The sequence below is a fragment of the Gymnoscopelus braueri genome (genome assembly GCF_963280865.1).
Source record: "Gymnoscopelus braueri genome assembly, chromosome: 7".
Classification (NCBI taxonomy): Eukaryota; Metazoa; Chordata; class Actinopteri; order Myctophiformes; family Myctophidae; genus Gymnoscopelus; species Gymnoscopelus braueri.
The window spans coordinates 17587575-17609070 of record NC_137608.1 but is presented as its reverse complement, the minus strand read 5'-3'; the positions used below and the strand labels follow the sequence as shown (position 1 = coordinate 17609070).

The following is a 21496-nucleotide window of genomic DNA, read 5'->3' as shown; positions in this document are numbered from 1 at the left end:
TTCCAAGTGCTTGTTAGGGTGGGGGGTCCCCAGTTCAAATATTATTATTTTGGGGGTCGCGGCTTGAAAAGGTTGAGAACCACTAGTCTAGCCAACACCAACTGGGGACTCCTGAATCACTGCCCTCCACACTTACCTACAAAAGGATATTATGCATCTCATGGGATCACACTTGACCGTAGGGTGAGTTCAACGCTGTCTGTGTGTAACTGTGACTGACATTTCTGTGTGTGTGTGTGTGTGTGTGTGTGTGTGTGTGTGTGTGTGTGTGTGTGTGTGTGTGTGTGTGTGTGTGTGTGTGTGTGTGTGTGTGTGTGTGTGTGTGTGCTTGTGAGCATGGGGAACAATGCTGACCTTGTCTCTGATGTTAACATCTGCCCCTCTGGTTAGCAACAGATGTACCAGCTCCTTGTGCTTGTGCTCTATGGCCCAGGTGATAGGAGTCCACCCTCCGTCATCCTGCGCACACACACACACACACACACACACACACACACACACACACACACACACACACACACACACACACACTTGTATCACTATACTTGTGAGGACATCAACATTTTAGGACGTTTAACCTTAAAGGGATAGTTCAAACCCAAAATAACTTTTTTTTCTATCCATTACACACCCCATGGAGACTTGAATTCATGGAGATTTTTAAGTTTTTGTCGCATTCCTAAGCCAATAATTTCATAACCGGCCGCAGCTCAAGTAGGATACTCAAAGTGTCAACTTTGAGTTTCCAACCAGAGACATTAGCATCTTTCCGCCGGTCATCCAATTATTGGCTTAGGAATGCGACAAAAACAAAAGCACATTTTAAAACAACAGAAGTTGACCCAAAGTGCTTTCCATTCACAATAACATAACAACCTCATAAAATACAACATAGTAAAAGAAACGCATTACCTCCTACAAATACAGCATAATTAAAAGAACATAAAAGCAATACAAACAAATAATAATACAATACATTCAATGACAAGAGTAGGCCATAAGTGAATTGCCCTCAGACTGAGCTGAAGGCAATGGAGAAGAGGTGGGTTTTTATGGTGGTTTTAAACCTTTCAATGGTGGTACTGTACCTTGCAGTTGATGTACTTGGAGGCCTTGGCGAGCAGATGATGGACAATGTCATAACGTCCCAGTTTAGCTGCCAGATGCAGACAGGTGGAACCTGTGATGTCCTGGGAACCACAAGATGATTCACATTGAACAACCAATCAACCCCAAACAGGCTCCAGAAATAGCAACACCACCTGAACTCTGCAAGCTGCAGTTAATCGTTTAGAAATTGACTATAATGGTAGCCATTATAAAAAGGACATTATTATGTATGACTATAAACTGGTAGCGATTCTAAAAGTCCCCATTTAGCCTCATCCATTGACCATGCTTTTACATGACAGTCTGTCCATTCTTGAATGTTGTACACAACAGTGGTTCTCAAACTTTTTCATGTCATGTATTTGGCCGCGGACCCCCATCTGAAAATATATTGTACCAGGTACCCCCATACAAGATTTTAGTTGTTAAAAGGTTTTTAAAAAATAATAATTTATTTTCACATTTTGGGGGGGGGGGGGAAACAAACGAACAGACCAACAAGCTCACAACGCACACTTTTTAAATAGCAGACGTATATAGGATTCAAGTGGTCAAACTGATGTTGATTTTGCTGTGGACCACCTGAAAACCCCATTGATATACAACACCACAACTGTGTGATTGTAAAGGTGGTGTAAGTGATATTTCTTGGTTAAAACAAGGGTTAAACAGCTCTATATTTTGAAAAAAACTGAAAAGTTCTGGAGTGCTCGGAAGTAAAAAAAAAAAAAAAAGTATGATGAAGGTGCTCTTTGGTTGGGTACCCCAAAAGCACAACAAAAGGAAGAAATTCCAAGGCATTCTTCTAACAATAACGTTTAACTTTATTGAGTGGCTATTTCATATCAGAAATATTAAAAACAATACATCATAAAAAAGGGATACAACTCACGTTGTTACAGCCTTCTTCAGGGCACCCAGGAGAAGGCTATGATTATGATTATGATGTATTATATTTAATATGAAATGGCTCTATATTCTGATAGTATAAATATAGAGTATTTTGTTCTGTAACCAGGGTCTTCCTGTCTATGCAACTCATAGAGAACCCATACATGAGGCAGGACAAACAGGTGAAATTGGAAGTGATAAAGCAAACAAACAAAAAAAGAGCAGACAATATAAAATTGGAATTGGAATGGAACAACATAAAATTGAAGCTGATACATTGGTTCTGTTCTCTTCACTGACTGGATCAATTGGTGACAGGACTGAAAATGTATCTTCTGTTTACTAAAACACTGGAGAGACAAATATCTCTTACAGCACCTTTAAGACAAAAACACAACAAACTAGCTATCAGACAATTCCTTGCAACGTCTGACATGACATGAAGAACACAAAAGCAATACTTGACTTTTTCCAAACAATTTCTCTTGGGGAATGCAGCAAAAGTCAAGGACTCACAGCAGCAAGCATGCAGAGAAAATAAGACTTCTACAGTGGACTCCATTTTGTACTATGGATGGGTTTTGTTTTTAACCCATTCAATCCGGGAACGCATCTCTGTCATTTTAGATGTCTTTGGCTATTCAAAAATAGCAGATATACAAGCTAGATCTGCTATATTTTTTGGCGAATCTTTGAATATATATATATATATCTCTTTTAAAGCGATTTTTTTTAACTTAAATCTTTGCTTCTGGGGGGTCCCTGGTCCCTGGTCCTTGACATGAAAAGGTTTGAGCACCACTGATTATAGCAACATACTGTAAGTGTTTTAAAAAAAACTGTTAGGATTTAGAAGACATTTGTAGAATGCCCAGAAGCAAAGATTTGAGTTACAAATGTTCTCTTTAAAACAAAATATATATATATTTAAAGATTTACACAAATTTCTCTACAAGCTCATATATCTGCTATTTTTGAATAGTCAAAAGTATAAGATAATGGTTAAAGTGGTTAAAATATAAAATGACAGAGATGCTTTCACGATCTTAATGGGTTAAATGCCAGACAAAGTGTACATGTTGGGGTTTTGTCGGTGTGACAAATAACACCGCTTATGTGTGAGCAATGACACAAATGACATCCCTTGGGGGCAGCCTTAAATAACCACTATGTCCCTGGTCTGATTCCTAGGCTGGGGACCTGTGTTGTGTTGCTCTCCTCTCTCTTGCTTTGCTGTCTCTCTCCTTACTAGTCCTCTCTGAATAAATCAACCAAATGCTATAAAAGAAAATAAGAAATGGCGTCACACTGTGCGCTTGATGGATTTGGGCTTGGCGCCGCGGTCGGTGGAGGGCTAATCTTTGACAAGATGGGGATACATGGACTGAACACATAGATCAGACTCCTTCTCCTGTCCTCTGGGTCTTTGACTTCTCCGCCTCTCCTGTCACGCCTTACCTACTGTTCATTTTTACGATCATAACACAATGGCCTCTAGTTTGAAGGCAGTAAACTTTGTTTATGGGCAGGCAGAGAGAGAGGATGGGTTGGCAGTAGGCTAGGACGGTATTACAGCATACCAGAGTATTTAGAAGGGTGTGATTTTTCAATACCGTCAAAAGTACAGACGCTCCTACAGTAGATATCGTCTCTGTCGGGTGGAAACCTCATACTTCCAAAACGGTTACTTTTCAGGATTCAAATTCAAAAACAGCAAAAGTAGCAGATCTACAAGCTTGTGAGCTTGTGGATCTGCTACTTTTTATGCTTTTGTGTGACGCTGTAGTATGATCAAGTAGGGCATTCATTTACGAAAAAAACACAACAAGTTAGAATATGGCACCGGCTTCGGATGCTACAGTATCAATGCACTGAATGGGACATTATCACATTTAATTAAGACTATTGATTGGTCTAAGTAGGTGAGATACTGAGCTACCCAGGTTTAATCAGACTATTGATTGGTGAGATACTGACCTACCGACAGGGCTCAGTCCCCAAAACATGATTTACGATTCTGTGCCTGTCGGTGCATAGCTCGGACGGCGCTGAGTCGGCTCAAGCGATCTTCACAACGTTCGGCACGGCGACTCGCTCGCTTTAGCTTGCTTGGTGGTGCCTCTCGTGGCTCAAGTTCGCTTTAGACGGCGCGCCTCTGACGCGGTCCAAAACTATACATTATACAAAACACCTACTGAGCCCCGTCGGTAGGTCAGTATCTCACCAATCAATATAGTCTGATTAAACGTGGGTAGTTCAGTATCTCACCGACTTAAGGCCTTTGCAGACATGGTGCGATTTTTGATTGACCAATTGCACCCTGTCTGCAAAGGCCTTTAGACCAATCAATATCTGATTAAACGTGATAATGTCCCATTCAGTGCATTGACAGCATCCGAAATGGGTGCATATGGAGATATAGGTTTTCTGCCCGACAGCATATGGAATCAGGAACATTTTGCTATATAGAACAATTTTAACTTGAGATGACTTCTACCAACTACAAAAGCAGTTCGTAGTTATTATATTCTTATTATTAGCCACATGATTATTTTCAATTGCCATTCTGCCACCACCACGATGATGGTGTCTGCCGTAGCAACAAGTGTCATTGGGTATAAGACATGCCGAATCTACGGAAGAAAGGCTATTATTTCTTACCTATTCATTATTCTATGGGCCATAAGTATTTAAATCCAACAAAAAGTTAGTAACTGCATATTAGACACACAGCATTGTAGGCTGGACTATGTCATACCCACTACAATGACATGTATATCTACCGTATTGCGCCACACTGCGATCTCGTATATCTGCTATTTTCTGGTACAATGTTAATTGAAAGTATCGTTTGTATTTCCTGCCCAATCTCCCTCCAAAAGTCCATCAATCTTGGGCATGACCATAAGCATATCTGCTATTTTCACAATTTTTGCAAATATATGAACATTCTTCAATGTTTTATTTTTTTAATTCTTTGCAAGTTGTCAGTTGATGTCAAGTTGAAAGAGTGTGGACAATGATGTGGAAATACTTGATGTGGTAAATATGCCATTTCTGTACATTTCAGCCAGCTGTTTTTATACCATTCTGACCATTATGCAAAAATAATTGTGATTAGCTCGAATAATTGCGATCAGGTAATTATTTAATAATTGTGACAGGCCTATCTATGGTGTGACCAACCTTAAGGCCAATGGCAGCGCCGGCACTTATAAGGTACGTGACGGTGTCCAGATGGTTGTGTTCACACGCTGCCATCAGGGGCGTTCTGTGCTCCACATCAAACATGTCCAGGTTGGCTCCAGCCTACACACACAAACAACACATTAAATACACTCAAGAACAGCATAATGGGGCTAATTTATCCACAGCAACTTCCAATGACTGAGCAGGTAGGGGTTCAGTGTTTATAAGATGAACATACTGGCTGTAATGGGGAACCCATTACCTTTTGTTTGCGGGATGGTCTGGTGTGATCAGTTTCCCACAGCATATTTTGTATTATATTATTAATTCTTGTCTTACTTAATATTTAGGATTAAGGATTTAGGATGTGGCACAATTTTTGGTGGAACAAGTCCCAACAACGTTTCGCTGCTTGTACTTCTATAAGTTAGTGACAAATAAAACCTTCTTGATTCTTGATCAGTTTGCCTCCCCATCGTGCTAGCTTGATGTACAGCTGCATACTCTCCCTGCTTTTAGTTTGACAAATGGAGCCTGATTAATAAAGTTGCACGCCAGCGTCACATGCCGAAAATAGCACGCGCTACGATGTGTGCTTGTAGATCGTCCGTTTTCAGATTGTCTGCTGCGTTAAGCTTGTGGTGCTGTTATCTCCTCACCTGCACCAGCATGTGGCAGACGTCCTGGTGGCCCTCAGCAGCAGCTGCATGTAGAGGGGTGTGCTTGTTCTGACCCTCCATCATGAAGTTGGGGTCTTTCCCATCCACTGTACACATCACAAATATTTGGTCATGGAAAGAAAAAATATGCCAAATTATTTCTTTCAAAGGTAGAACAAATAAGGCCATTTTCTATGATTTCCACATTAAGCATTGTACAGTAAACTGCTAAATGTGATGTGATGTGATTAAGAAGGAGGTATGAAGGCTAAAACCTGTTTATATAATGTACAGTCAACAGCTAGTACTCATGGTACTGTAATGTACTTTGAATAAAAGCCACAGCAACTAACATATCTTTTGTGTTCAAATTAAACCAAATCAAAGTTTATTTATATAGCACATTTTCAACGACCGGTCCAAGGACTCAGCAGAGCTTGAGGCCGAGGAGGCGCGCCCGCCCGCGCCGACCGGCCGAAGGTCTGCTAGTCGAATCAGCGTGCATGTGTACACATGCACACGCACACACGCATGTGCATGCGAGTGTGCATTAATTCATTGCCCTCTAGTGTTGGTTATACAGAATTGCCTGGGTGGGTGGTAAAAACAAGCGCGCCTTTTTCAATTTCCCTGGAATGCCAATTGCCCTGTAACATATACATACATGGTCAAGCAGCATTAAAGGCCAGGGAGAAAAAATTGGTCTTTAATAGAGATTTAAAAACCCCAAAAGGACTGAGCAGAGCGAATGTGAAGATTATTCCACAATCTGGGGCCGGCCACGGCAAAGGCTCTGTTCCCTCTAGTCTTACATGAGGTTCCGAGCACAGTCAAGATATAAATGGGTTCATCTTCTTACCTAGTAGGTGAATGACCTTCTGGAGATCTCCCTGTTTTGCAGAAATATACAGTTGTTTGGTGGGGTATTTCACTTTCTTTGGTTTCAAGCTGGAAAGAACATAGACCACAGTAAATCTATTTGGTCTAAGTATGTCAACATATTTTTATTAATGTTATCTGAAGTCTACAAATGCACGGAATCTGTGTGTGTCTATGTGTGAGTGATTACTCTGTGTATCTCAAGAACTCTAACCGATTGACTTCAAACTTTACTTGCGTATCACAGAGGATCCAAGGGAGTCCAGTGCTAAGTGAGAAGTCGGTCGGAACAGCAGTCGGATCAGAAATCTATCTATAAATCAGAAAATTCCTGTATCTGTCTGTCTGTGTCCTTTTTATGCCCATATATGGAGATCCCTGATGTCATGAATATGACGTCATAGTCCTGACGTCATAGATTGGCCTCCAGGCAGGTACTATGATGAAGTACTCTGACAACAGGTACAATGGGTATTGCATAACCGAAGGGGTATTAGTACCCAAGGGGATCGATCACCCAAGTTCAATATCTTAAACACAAGGAATTTAGTAACAAAAAGTTAAATAATTACATTTGAGGGCCTTGATTACCACACTCCTTTAAATAAAAAATTGACCTCTTTTGCAGTAGTAAACTCTACTACATTGGGGGTGTCAAATATTTGATAACTCGACCTAAGAATAAAGGTCCTTACACACCGGGGCGAATTCTTCATGCGAATAAATACGTTTTTTTTAAAAACCTTATAAAGTCAATGCAAGCGTCCACATCAGTTTCGCGAAGCGAAAAAGCGTCTTTTAATTATTCGGAACGAGTCAGAATTTTGCGTATATTCGCATATTCGCCGGTGTGTAAGGACCTTTAGTCTATTCGAAAAATATTTGGTTAGTCATGCACAGCCATGTGTGATCCCATGTTATACTTTGCGTCAAATTAAGCCAAAAAATGTCATGGTTAATCATACTTTTCATCATCCAGTGCCGTTAGGATGTTCTCCAGTGACTCTTTAGGACGATTCTCTCCAGAACTCACATGGTCGCCCTTCATCCTTAGATATTAAAGCAGACAGTGATGGCGTACAGAATTAATACTTGGGAAAAGCAATTAATCTGGGTTGAACTGCCTCACCCCTTCCTACTGGGTGACTGTAATGATGGAGACCCAACTGTCTTTAGTCACACATTAATGTCACAGTAAATAAGAGCCATCAGTTAAATGCCTAAAATAGAAATAGAAATATTGTCAGAACACTGCCAATGCAATTTCAACAAAAGGAGCCATGTCTCTATGCTTTACGCTAGACTAGAGCGATCATTTCCCCCCAGGTTTTTAACCTTGAAAGCATTCTTGGGCTATGGCACAAAAAAAAAACGAATAAGCTCTGCTGTAATTACATTGAAGGGAGAAAAGAGAAAATCTAACAAGGCAGAAGAGAAAAATGTTATGCGTAACTTACTTGTCTGGACTCATCTCGCTCTCCCTCATGCCGTGTGGCTCGCTGGTCTTCTTGGCCCTGAGAATCTGGGGCACAGCTGGCACAGTGGGCAGCGATGGCAGCGATGGCACTGGCAGCACAGCAGGCGCAGCTGGGAGAGTGGGCCCCGGGTACGGTCTGGGCAAAGAGGGTGTGGGTTCAGTCTTGAAGATGGTGACCTGATGGGCCCCGCTGGCATCCTCCCCACAGTGGGGACAGAACTTGTGCTCCTTCAAGATGGAGGCACAGCCCTGGTGGAAGCGATGGGAGATGGTGCCATACGGCTGGCACTCCATGAAGGTTCCCTGTGGGGGGGGAAAGAGAGAGAGTTGGATGCCAGAGCAGAACCTCTGCCCCGAATCTTTCTGATCGGGCTGTTATAGTGCCACCAGGAGGCTGATTTTTACTCCTTCAGTTTTTGTCCAACCTTCACACAAATCGGTACACATTATCTCTATTGTCATGTGATCAAGACGGATCTGTCTGATTTTTCATATTCCATCCTGTTTGGCGAATTCCGAACATTGCTGGCCCACAATAACCTAGCTGACCTGGAAGACCTGTGCTTCGAGCAGCACTTCAATATTTTTACGAATTGGCACAAAAATACTAATAGATTTTTTTCTGTAAACGCTGTACAATGGTGCCATACAAAAATTGCCCATCTACAAGTTGTATATCTGCAATTTTCTCTACTTTTAAATAATCGTTCATCATTAATCTTAATCAACGCAAAAGTTTGAAATAATCGTGTCACCGATTTAAAGTCATATCGCAGAGGCCTAAGAGAGCCCAGGGAAACGGGATCAAACCACTTCTTTGACAAACTGTGAGCCAACGGTAGGTTTATGAAAACCGTCTGAAAACCGTCTGAAAAAAGTCCCTGCCGTTTTGTTCCATCTTTGATTTTGTCTGCACTTGTCGTCAAAACCACAATGTATATCGTTGATTCGTTGCTGTCGGGCAGAAACCTCTTATTTCCATATTTTTACTTTGTGTTTTTCGTAAATTAACAGCCTACTTGATCATACTACAGCGTCACACAAAAGCATCAAAAGTAGCAGATCTATAGGCTCGAAATGTAGCACGAATGCGTTTTGAGCATTCAGCTGAATCCTGAAAAGTGACAGTTTTGAACATATGAGGTTTCCACCCGACAGAGACGATTTTAAGACATTGTCTTGCTGCGCAAGTACAAGACAATGAAATACTCATATAGGTATAAGCAACAAATTGCTGGAGTGACATTTCACTGCACTTTTCTTTGGCACAGTACATGATTTGCCTTTTAACATTAACGTCAGTTATAGGGTATGTGATCGTCCTTCACCATCTCCATTATAGTCAGTCCCTTATGTTTTTTGAGTTTCAAGTGTAGAAAGAAATGGCCCTGAATGCAGCTCCTCTCACGGCACTACAAATGATCAGAACACGGGACATTTGATGCTTCAGTGAGCACAATGATTCATCAAGCGTGATTCATTGAAGACAAGTACTGAAAAGTGATACTGTTGAATAATAGAGCAGGAGGATCTACTGGGACAACTGCAATATGTTGGCTGTACAGCTGGCAAGGTAGTGCAGTAGTTCAAATATGCCGACAAATAATTGAAACAGCACAGTTTCTACCCGTAGGCCCATGAAGACCCATGGGTCACATATCCCTGGATTTAGCAGCTATTCATGCATTAGTAATACAAATCAGTGGTTCTCAAACGTTTTCACGTATTTGTCCATGGAAAATATTTTGTGCCAAGGATCCTCAAAAGTGAAGATTATGTCAAGTTTTAACTCACAACTCATTGGACAAAGCTTGTAGATTGGCCGTTTTAAAATCGCTGGAAAATAAAATGGGCTTAAGTGTTTAAACATATAGGACCCCCTGGAACATCCTCAAGGGGTCCCCAGAACGCACTTTGAGACTCAGTGCTATAAGTAAATGGTAAGACAGATGCTACTGTTGTAGGTTCAGTGTTTACCTGGAATCGTTGTCTCTTTGAGGCTAGTGTTTCTATTGCGTCTTTATCCAAAGCGCTTTAAAATGTGCATTACATTCACCCAACGATGATAGAGGCAACCATGCAAGGTGACATCGGATGCAGTTATGGGTCACGTGTCTTGCTCAAAGACACTTTCCAAGGACAAATCCACCAACAGCTGAGAATTGAACCGGGAATCTTATGGTTCCCAAAGGGTCGCTCTACCTCCTGAGCCGAGGTAGAGTTACTAATACTATAGTCTAGTGAACAGCATCAGTTGAATGTCTGAATGCTAATCTGAATATAAATGTTAATCTGGTGTGTTTGGTGTCTCTGAATGCTGGTGTGTTCAGCAGAGAACCATCCTGGACATGTTTCAATGCAGTGTTTCTAATCAACTGCACGTCCAGGGTCAATCAGGTGTCCAAATAGCCCCTTAAGAGTCTGTAACCCTTATGGGTCTATTTGGTTTCGTTTGTACAATGCTTGAGTTAAATTAACAGTGAGGACTTTTTAGTAGATATTGGGGACCAACAGATAAAAAGGGGGGTCAGTGGCCTAGTGTATATCAAACCGACGTCGCTATTATTCTAGCTGTACATATTTTGGCGTCCGTCCTCACTCACCGCCCTAAGGAAGAGACCACAGCCCGGGCAGCACTGGTGTTTGACCATGCCGGCCCGGTGGTCTTCACACAGAACCAGCAGGTGAACGGTGTTGGAGGGCCGCATCATCTCCTGCTTCATCACTCGCTTCTGGCAACGACTCACCTAGAGAGAAACAAGAACATACTGTAAATGTTCCCTGGCTTAAAAGGGTCATGAAGCACACAGTGATTGTGTACTACTGACATTAAATATTAGATTTATGTCTGTCGTTTATCACATGATTATTGCATGATTACTGCTGTGGAAACGGCAATCAGTCGCGGCTCGGCGTCGGCGCCTGGGTGTGGACCGTCAAGTAAGTTACAAACCCCAGTTTTACCATTCTGTTGCAAGTGGTCGCAAGTTGCAAGTCATTCCGTTGTGTTGGTCTGGAGCTCTGGACTGGGCTTTAAACTTAAGACCCACTTCTTATAGAATCTCTAGCACTGGTGGAAAGTAACTAAGTACATTTACTCAAGTACTGTACTATTGTACTACAATTTTGAGGTACTTTTACTTTACTGGAGTATTTCCAATTTTCTATACTTTATACTTCTACTAGTCTCCACTACATCTCAGAGACAAATATTGTACTTTTTCCACCACTGCTTAAGACCCACTTCTTATAGAATCTCTAGTTCTTCTGATTTAGCACCGAGTCGTGCTACTGTAGATCCTTCTCTCCTGAGTCTCCACTATTAATCTGTCTGCCCATCTGCCTTCCTACTATAGAAGCTGAAAAAGGGTGGCACAGGGCAAATTAACATCTTCTTAAAGAAATGGCCACAGCAGCACTTCTGTGCAGATAACTGGCCTCTGTTCAGCCTACTGTATTAAAATCTGAAGGGAAATGCCTCAATCCCGCTGTGTCTGGCACATCCGTGGCCCAGGTGCAAGACAAGCAAAAGTATCATAAAAGAGAACAGTCTGCACATTGGTGATGCTGAAAAAGCTACGCTGTATTTTTATTGCGTCGTCAACGTTTCGATCACTTCAGATCTTCTTGAGGACATATACCTATTTTTTTAATTACCCTCTGCAAAAAATAACAGCCTTGATTATGCTAGCATTTAGATCCATCACATTCTGTGTTATACCAGCCACGGACTCCCATCATTCTGAGAGTGTACAAAGGAACCAAATGGACCCTTCCATTTGGTTCCATAAGTACATTGTTGAGTTACAGACCTGGTTCTTAACTGTCAATCATTTAGCTGGAGTCTGGGACCCCCTGGAACCCTCTCCAGAACCCCTGGGGGTCCCCAGACACCACGTTGTTGTATTCAATGCAATGCTTCATTACAAAAGGACTGGACATAGTGTATCTTTTACCATTCAATGTTCTCAATAGAATGATGACCTTGTATTAACACATTGACCGCCGGGCCCGTAGTTCTACGGGCCGTTAAATCCAACGCTTAACCGCCGATCCCGTAGCCTACGGGCTGTGGTGCTTTTTCCTTTTTTTCGATTTTTTTTTTTTTTTTCAATTTTCCGGTACGGCACATTTCATTGTAACACCACCGGAAACAGAATTATTTGGGATCCGGTTTTGACGATCACGCCGGCTCCCATTCTAAAGTCTACACTGAAACGCCATTTTCTTCGATTGTAGTTTTTCTCCTCGCTGATCACTGTTTAACATAAACCGTTCTAACTCAACAATGGATGCCCCGTTTGACACGTGGTTTGGACTGGTAGACACAGGGAGATGTCCGCGATGTTTACAAACAGTGCACAGATCAATCTTAAGGATTTTAACGACGTCTATGGCGACGTGAAAAAAACAAAAAACAACAATAAAACGTTGGCACTGGTGAGTACATTATGAGATTAACCTCTGGCGGTCAATGTGTTAACTGACCTGTGACAACAGCTCAGGTTCATTCAGTGTTATCTACAGTACACTACACACGGATGTGCAGGGATTTGTTGTCATGGAAACAAGGCCTATATTGACACAGACCAGGGTCATTAGTTAACTAAAATCTGAGAGAAAAAGTCCTTAGTTTTAGTCTAGAAACCTTCAAAAGTAGCAAGAATATCCAATCCATAAGCTTGTAGATCTGCTAATTTTGCTAATTTTGAAAAAGAGAAAACGAAATAAAAACGAATGAAAAAGATTCAGAACTATAATAATGAGAACGAGGCCTATATTGACACAGAGGTGGGTCTTACCATTCCATCCACACTCTCAGCGGCCATGCAGGTCTGCTCCTGTGTGGACAGGCTGTCCGCTGTAGACGGGGTTTCCATACGGCAACAGCAGAGAGGCAGCTCCTCAGCAAGGTCAGTCTCTGTGGCCTCCACACCCAACGCTAGGGATGAGACCATATACAAAAATTCACATATTATGTCATTTATTTCTTTAACCTATATCTACCCTTGTTAGACCTGTAACAAAAGCCCTGTGAAAACATATTTTCATCCAGGCTCTCGTCATCTCCCGCCTGGACTACTGCAACTCCCTCCTTGCTGGTGCTCCGGCATCTGCCATCAAACCCCTGGAGCTTGTTCAGAAAGCTGCGGCTCGTCTGGTGTTCAACCGCCCCAAGTTCTCCCACACAACCATCCTTCTCCGCTCTCTACACTGGCTCCCCGTAGCGGCTCGCATCCAGTTCAAAACCCTGGTGCTAGCCTATAGGGCAGTGAAAGGAACAGCTCCTTCCTACCTCCGGGCTATGGTCGATGCCTACACCCCTGCCCGACCACTTCGGTCTGCCACCTCGGGGCGACTGATTGCCTCGTCACTCAAGGGTCCTTCTGGCCGATCCACACGGTCACGACTCTTTTCTGTTCTGGCCCCACAGTGGTGGAATGAACTTCCCACTGATGTTAGGACAGCAGAGTCACTGCCCATATTTCGCCACAGGCTGAAAACTCACCTCTTCAGGAAACACTACCCTTCCTCTCTGCCTGACCTACTTGTTGTTAACTAGTTGTACGAACGCTTGTTTTCTATTGCTGTATTGTTTATTGGATTGTTTATTGGATCTTGTTTAGTCGATTCACTTATTTGTTTTAGCTCATGCTCATTTGATTTAGCTATTTTGTCTCATCTGTTTAAGGAAATAGGTAGCTGATATATTGCACTTTTACCTTAGCGCTAGGTATACTCTTGGTTGCTTGTTTTTGCAGATAATGCACTAAAGACTTCTGGTGATTAGTAGTTTTCGTTCCCTACCTATATTGAATACACTTATTGTAAGTCGCTTTGGATAAAAGCGTCTGCTAAATGACTGTAATGGAATAATAATAATAATAATATTTCCTGTGGGAGAGATTATAATGACTATAGTATACATCCTCCTATCCTCCTATAACTTAGTAAACCTCCGTCTGTCTGACCGGGTTTTCCTCCTCGCTGCATTCACCACAACATCTGAACTTGCACATGGGCAATGATCCTTACCATGTGCAGACAACGTGCAACATATTTTTCACCTATTTTTCCCAAATTCAAGCTGTTTAATAGCCTTTTTGGCCTGTGGGAGCCGTCGCCATGGTTATAGCGCCCCAAGTGCCCACACGTGCAATGTTCGAATCCAGGTGCGACAGGTCCGGCCGTGTGTGTGTGTATGTGTGTTTGCTGTGGGTTGTGTGTGTGTGTGGGGCACGACGCGGCGACGGGACGCACGTGTGTGTGTGTTAGAACTGTTGCAGGTACCAAGCACAAAGTCACTTTCCATCCCTGATATACTGTCTGTGCACAGCGCATAACCCAAACTGCACATACTTTGGGTGCTCATATCCCCAGACGGGTATGTTCTAGTACATTGTAATTAGTGTGGTTGCCCTAACAGGGCAACCAGACTATAGTAATCCTTACACTTTATTATTATTCTGCTAGATAAACTTTATTTCAAACCGTAACTCCTCCCACAGTTTATTTTTCCCAATTTAGTGCTATATCTCAAAATGACCGTCTTGACCGGGAATCGTGCGCTTGTATTTTGCTAAGAGATTGGTTAAATAGTTTAATTGATATTGATTTATTAGTGCATTAAATTTCCCCATCCGCTTCAATGAAAAAGTGCAAAAACTCAAATTCAAGTATTTTTTTCTCAGAAACCGTAAGAGCTAGAGTTACCAGATTTGGAGGGGAGGTTCATAATTTAGTCCAAAATTATTGAAAAAATAATTACACTAATCGGCCACATGGTGGCGCTATAACAGCCCCCTTTACGTTTTGGCCTATAACTCTTGAACCGTAGGTCGTAAAATCAAAATGTATTTTTCCCTAGATTCCTTGGGTCATGACGCAACTCCCCATATAGGCCACGCCCATTTGCGTCAGGATAGATTTTCCGCCATTTTGAATTTTCTTCAAAACACACTTTTAGCTCCTCCTCCCATATATTTTGTCCAAATTTCACATGATCTCTGGGCCCATGCGATAAACATATCCAAACGGCATTTTGATAGTCCTTACCGTTCGTCCGTAAATGGCTTCCAAAGTTAGCGGGAGGGGCCCGTTTTACCAAAAATGCTACAAATCACGAACGAAACGTCCGGTCAATCCCAAATTTGAATCACATGTCAAGTGTGGTTTACTCAACAAATCCCCAAAATTATTTCCACTTTGATCCATAGGGGGCGCCACAAATGCTCAAAATGTAACCGTTTGATGCAAAAACCTTATTTTGGGGGGATCAATCCTCTCAAAATGAAACGCAAGTGATCTCAGGAGTTACGTGACAATGTAATTGGCACAGCCTCCGACGGTATTCCTCCCAGCGTATTCCTCGAGTCCCGGTGGCAGCGACCCGCGACTAGCGTCGGTGCAACCACACTCTGCAATTGCCCTGAATTGCGACGCGTCTAGTTAATCATCATATCATCATATAAATATTCATTAAGAGTTCACCTGAGAGAGAGGGAGAGAGCAGCTCTTGCTGGGCTTTCAGGTCCAGGGAATCTAAAGCCAGCTCTGTGTATTCCACATGGCTGCCTTCCTCAACGCCCGTCTCCATCTTGAATTCTTTCCTGGGGGTCGTCTTCTCCTCGGCCTTCAGAGCTTCCACTGGGAGCTCTGTTCTTTCCCCATCTGTTGCAGATCCGTTCGTCTCCACGCTGGTGTTTAGCTCCTCTTTCTAAATAGGACGAGATGGAATGCATATAAAAGGCATATATACATCAGTGGTTCTAAAAGTGGGGTCCAAGCAAGGGAGACCCCCATGGTGGTCCTTGAGGGGGTTCTAATGGATCCCCAGCAAAATACAGAACAGATTAAATACTTGAGCTCCGTTTTATTTTCCGGCCATTTGAAAATAGCCGACCTTAGGTTGGCTATTTTTTTAAGATGTTGGAAAATCTTGACAACTCTGCGTGGCCAAATACATATCAAAATGGGGGTCCTTGACATGAGAATGTTTGAGAAAACATTGGGCTACATAGTGGCTTGGTGGGCAAGTGATTTATTACAGAAACCAATGCCCCTGAACTCTATTCAATAAACACAGTAAATAATCACATAAATAGTGGGCAGACCGTGTAGGGCCTCAAAAAGAGATAACGATTCCAGGTAAACACTGAACCTACAGTAGCATCCGTTTAAATAACATGCTAACTAAATCACGTCATTCTTAACATCTGTGGTAAAAAGACAACGATCAAAAAACATGAGAACTATTGACCATTAAGATATGTCTGCATAATAGCCATATCTCGGTCAATTGCTAGCATCAATTGAAAGAAAAAGGACTGTCAGCTGATCTGCTTGCAACCAATGTGTCCTTGAGTGAGACACTCAACCCCTCCTTGCTCAGTTTGTCCAGATAAGAGCATCAGCTAAATGTCCTTATCACTGTGATAAGGGCATACTGTATAGGAGCTGATGCTCCACAAGCCGCCGGCCGCAGGCTAGCTAGATAGCCGCTCATTAAAACATTTCCAGCCTGCAACTTTTTTGTGCGTTTTTGTGAGCTGAATTCTGATTTCCTGTTGATGTAAGGAACCTTGCATCCAACTGAGCAGAAACTGGTAAACGAAAATGAAAGATCAACTGAAAATGTGCCACGTCAAAACATTCCAACATGTATGCAGTACAGTATAGACAGTCATATTATTTAACTGGAATATCTCTTCTGAGTTCTGACTGCACGCATTACCACAGGTCTACTGTTCAAAACTCTTTAAAAAGTATTTTTGAATTGATGATTCTGACTGAGCTTATTTACATTAGTGTTTGCTATCAATTCTCTTCTAGCACAGGCATGTAGCAATAAAACAACCTTTTTATGGCTCACATTGCAGTAGATTCTTCACCAGTTACCATCGGAGAAACAAGCTGTTCACATACAGTTTAGAGTTACATATAACTGGTATAACTGGTATAAATGGTTGATACTCTTCCAGTATCTTTAGCCAGAGATTCTGCGGTGCAGCACTTAAAGTGGTCCATGTAGACAAATGTATGTAGACACTTTGTGAATAAAGTTGTATTCATATTAAGGCAAAATGACATTCCTATGGGCTTTGAACATTGGCAATGTAAGAGGTCAACCTGTTTTTAGCTGGTTGGTGTGCTTATATTTGTGCTATTGGCTGTGTAAAGAAATTGTGTGTAGGAAATTGTATTGCCTGTAATCCAGATTTTAGTATCACACCAGGTTATAGATACTAAAGTCTGTCCAGACTATGCTGATCACATTTTTCTCCTGAGGCATAACACTGAAAATGTCATGACCTGCGTAGCGGAAATTTCAATTATGTTTATATGCCCCAGGCTGCAGGTACGACTGAACTCGTTCATACACTCGTTTATATACTGGTATCGTTTATATACTGGGTAAAGACAGGCACAAACCAAGTGTTTCTGACCCTTTAAATGTGCTCCAATTGATCAGTCTTGTCAACGTTAATACAAGAGAAAGGAATATTTAAGACGGATCAGGGGGACGATGTACTCACTTTCTCCTGGTGTTTCAGGACCCTGGCTTTCTTCTTTGGAACTAAGTTATACGTGCCCATTTTCCTCTTCTTTCGCTTCACAGCTGGAGAGATGTGTGAATGGATAATGGTCATATACATAACATATACATCCTGTTATACAATTCACAAGTTCAGCTTCTCAAATTATTACATTTGGCATTTAGCAGTCATTGTGATGATTGTTAGCGTTATTATTACTACTTACATACTAGTTAGTAACAATAATATAAAACACTTAAAATGCGTTGTGGGCTTGTAAATCGGCTATTTTCAGCATGCAAGCAAGTGTAAAATCAGCCATTAAGACGCCATCAAGGCCCGCCAAAATACATTTTAGTCGACAAAATAAACTATAGATTTAGTCGACTAAAACTAGACAAAAACTAAAACATTTCAGATGACTAAAATATGGAATTTTATTCAAAAGACTATGACTACTAGAACTAAATCTAAATTAGCTGTCAAAATCAACACTGCCTCCAGGGTGAATGTGGTCAACTCCACACATAATCTGTCAAAGAAAAAGACACTGAGAATGACCAACCTGGCTGTGGCTTGTTATCAGGCGGGACAGCCTTGCCCTTGCGGCTCCGCGAGGGTTTTTCAGTCTTGAGCCGATCAGACCTGTTCAACTTGGCTGCTCCCTTACTGCCATGGGGCTTCAGGAAGAGAAATGATAAAGACAACAACAACAAAACAACTTCATGAAGTCTTAAACTATGACAAAAGCAAAAGGGCAAATACGCAGTGGTCGTCAACAAATGCTGTACATTCTATAGATCTATACATTATAAATCAGTGGTTCTCAAAAAAATGTATTGTCAAGGAAGGGCCCCCCAAATTGATATGTATTTGGCTGCGGGCCCCCATCTGAAAATAGTTTCTGCCAGGGGACCACTATAGACGAATCCACAGAACGGCAATCATTACTGCGGTGTCAATGGGTGCCGCTCCGCACCGCGACACCGCAGCTACAGGCAGCGGCTCTGTGGATTCGTCTATAAGAGAAGGTTTGTGTCGTTAACATTTTTCTAAATTATTCCACATTTTTCATAACTTTTAAGATTTTTCAAAACGTTTCAAATACAGCAGATCTACAAGTTGTGACGCCTTGAGCATGTAGATTGCAGCAATTTTCAAATAGCCAAAAGTATAAAATAGGGTTAACCCATTAAAACCGGGAAAGCATCGGTGTCATTTTAGATTTTAGCGTCGGCGCTGTGAGCTTGTGGATCTGCTATTTTTTTTAAATAGCAGATCCACAAGCTCACAGCGCGTCACTTCGTGCCGTGCTGCAAGCTTGTACATCTGCTATTTTTGAACATTTTTAACTACTGATTTAGAAGGCATTTGTCAAATCTGAATTTGTCTTAATGGGTTAAAGTGGTTAAGTGATTTTGATACTATATATTTTTTATTTATTTTTTAATTGCTGGGAACCTTGTGGATCCCCCTCAAGGACCCCTGCTATAAATAATTACCTTAACAGTGGGCTTTCCTGTGGCTTTGGTCTTGCCTGTTGCTGGTGTAGTAGAAGCTACGGAGGAGGATGACAGGGGAGGAGCAGATGTTTTCTCACTGTCTGGAGGAACCACAGCAGGGCTTCCAGCTGACGCTCCAAAGAGCAGACCACGTGGCGTACCATAGGTTCTCATTGGCGGTGACCCCGGCTGTCTGCTGCGGAACACTAGGCTGCCATTGCTGGCGATGGGCGAGCCGTGGAAGGGGGTTATCTTCTGAGCACTGCCACTGCCCCCCTGGGGACTTCTCTGAGCTTTGCTGCTTCCACTGGCTTTTCCAGAGCTGGGGTTAGAGGGTCGTCTGCCTCCTGGACCACCAGACCCTCCCTCACTGACTCCATCATCGGAGTCCATGGTTCTTCTACAGAGGATGAGGGGTTCTGTTCTTCTTCCCCACACTGAGGATACTGGGAGGGGAGAGTAAAGGGGAGGAGAGTGTAAACTTTCTTAAGAGTCATTTGAATTGAAAAAGAAAAAAGAAAACAATTGCAAGAAGATTTAATATATATATATGAGTACTGCAACATGAAATGTAATATGCATTAATAGTATTTAAAAAAAATAAGTCATTTGAATTGCTTTCATTATTTTCACTGTGCGTGTGTGGGGGGGGGGGGGCGACGACAAATCACAGCCCCCCACTCACTTTGCATTTAAAGAGAAACTAAAGGGAAGCAGGAAATCAATGCTCGACCCACGCACAACACACATTACCATTACATGATGCATCGATCATTCTTTTCTCAACCAACCAACCCCTGCAGAGAGAGCCAGCAGCATCAAGCATGCGATGCAAGTGCAGCAGCACAAAAGGTGCCACATCTTTTACATAACAGGAGAGGAACTTAAAACTGACACAACAGGGGAAACAAACAAAAACAAAAGTCAAAACTTACTGAGCAGTACGTCAGAGAGAGATCACCCGCAGTGAAGGAAGGAGAACTTATGAAAACAGAGAGAAGATCCCGGGGAAACTAAGGCCCTGGCAGTAAAACTTTGACCAGATTTAGAACCTCCTTCTAGCCTTCGGTCTGTGTGGATTGTTAAGGGACACCGTGGAAGGGGGGCAGCCAGGGGGACACAGACACGCAATGTTCCCCTTCCTCTCCCACCCAGACGGCTTGGTACTGGTCATGTGATGAGGCTGAGTGAGAGAGAGCCAGTGTTGCCAGATGTTGTGAGAGAAGCAAGCAGCCAGGTCTATGAAAACAAGTCCAAAAGAAGCAACTTTTAGGACACTATTATATAGGCCAGTGGTTTTCATCCCTTTTCATATCAAGGTCCATTATTTATTCGGCATTTGAGCCACGGACCACCAGATTTAGCCTCTGAGACCCAAAACTTAGAATATTTTGTTATTGTTGGATTGTGTCCACAATTCCATGCTGTACAACATTGATCAAAATCAAAATAACAATTATTGTACATTCTCTAATTGTGTAGACTTCTTGTAAATTAAGTAATGCCAGATGTTTAACAATAATTTAACTCTCTCAAGAGTTAAAGATCTAGACTAGAGGGTCCATACCAACTCTCCATCATTTAGCTGGGGACCACCTGGGGAACACCCTCAAAAACCACTGGTTGAGAACCATTGTACTAGGCCATATGAGCATTTTAAACCTATTATAAAATATATATGAAAATAGCCAATCTACAAGCTCACAACGTATTTTTTTTTAAAATCTTGAAATAAAATGTGGAATATTTTTGAATATTTTTTTGAAACATTCTAAACAACACACATCTGGTATGGGGCTCCCTAGCTGGCACAACACGTTTTCAGATGGGGGTTAGGGACTATACATATTAATTTGAGGGTCCATGAGTCATGACATGACATTATTTGAGAACCACTGGTTAAAATAATTAAAAGATTGTGAAGCAAGCCCAAATAAGCAACTACATTTTAGAAACAAGCACAAATAAGCAAACACTTTAGAAACGAGCACAAATAAGCAACTACACGTTAGAAACCATTTTAAAAAAAAAACGCTTATAATAAGCGGACATGGCAACACTGGTGAGAGCATGCTCAGTGAGATGCGCCGCATTCAACATGTGAGGATTATGCTTTTAGAGGCAGCAGTGCGTTGAATTGGCCACTGGGAGGCGCCATTGTGTTTCACATTATTACTCCTCGTCGTGTTGACTGATGCACTGTGATTATATTAACTGTCATCACTACCATGCATACTGAGTGTAGATCAGTGG

At 42.0% G+C, this 21496-nt stretch overlaps 1 protein-coding gene across 1 annotated transcript in view; it reads right to left on the bottom strand.

The window, feature by feature from the left end:
- The window catches only part of LOC308087901 (histone-lysine N-methyltransferase EHMT1-like), a 30799-nt gene extending 10391 nt beyond the window's left edge, over window positions 1-20408 (bottom strand). Inside the window, exons 1-14 of the mRNA XM_080432139.1 lie at window positions 20179-20408; window positions 19244-19689; window positions 18307-18421; window positions 17742-17824; window positions 15697-15922; window positions 13008-13147; window positions 10809-10952; window positions 8186-8508; window positions 7694-7777; window positions 6709-6797; window positions 5850-5956; window positions 5188-5310; window positions 1089-1190; window positions 355-459 (exon numbers count right to left, since the gene is read on the bottom strand). Of these exons, the coding sequence (XP_080288265.1) occupies window positions 355-459; window positions 1089-1190; window positions 5188-5310; window positions 5850-5956; window positions 6709-6797; window positions 7694-7777; window positions 8186-8508; window positions 10809-10952; window positions 13008-13147; window positions 15697-15922; window positions 17742-17824; window positions 18307-18421; window positions 19244-19636 (2034 nt within the window). The 5' untranslated portion in view covers window positions 19637-19689; window positions 20179-20408. The remainder of the gene's footprint in view (window positions 1-354; window positions 460-1088; window positions 1191-5187; window positions 5311-5849; window positions 5957-6708; window positions 6798-7693; window positions 7778-8185; window positions 8509-10808; window positions 10953-13007; window positions 13148-15696; window positions 15923-17741; window positions 17825-18306; window positions 18422-19243; window positions 19690-20178) is intronic.
- Between the last annotated feature and the right edge of the window lie 1088 nt (window positions 20409-21496).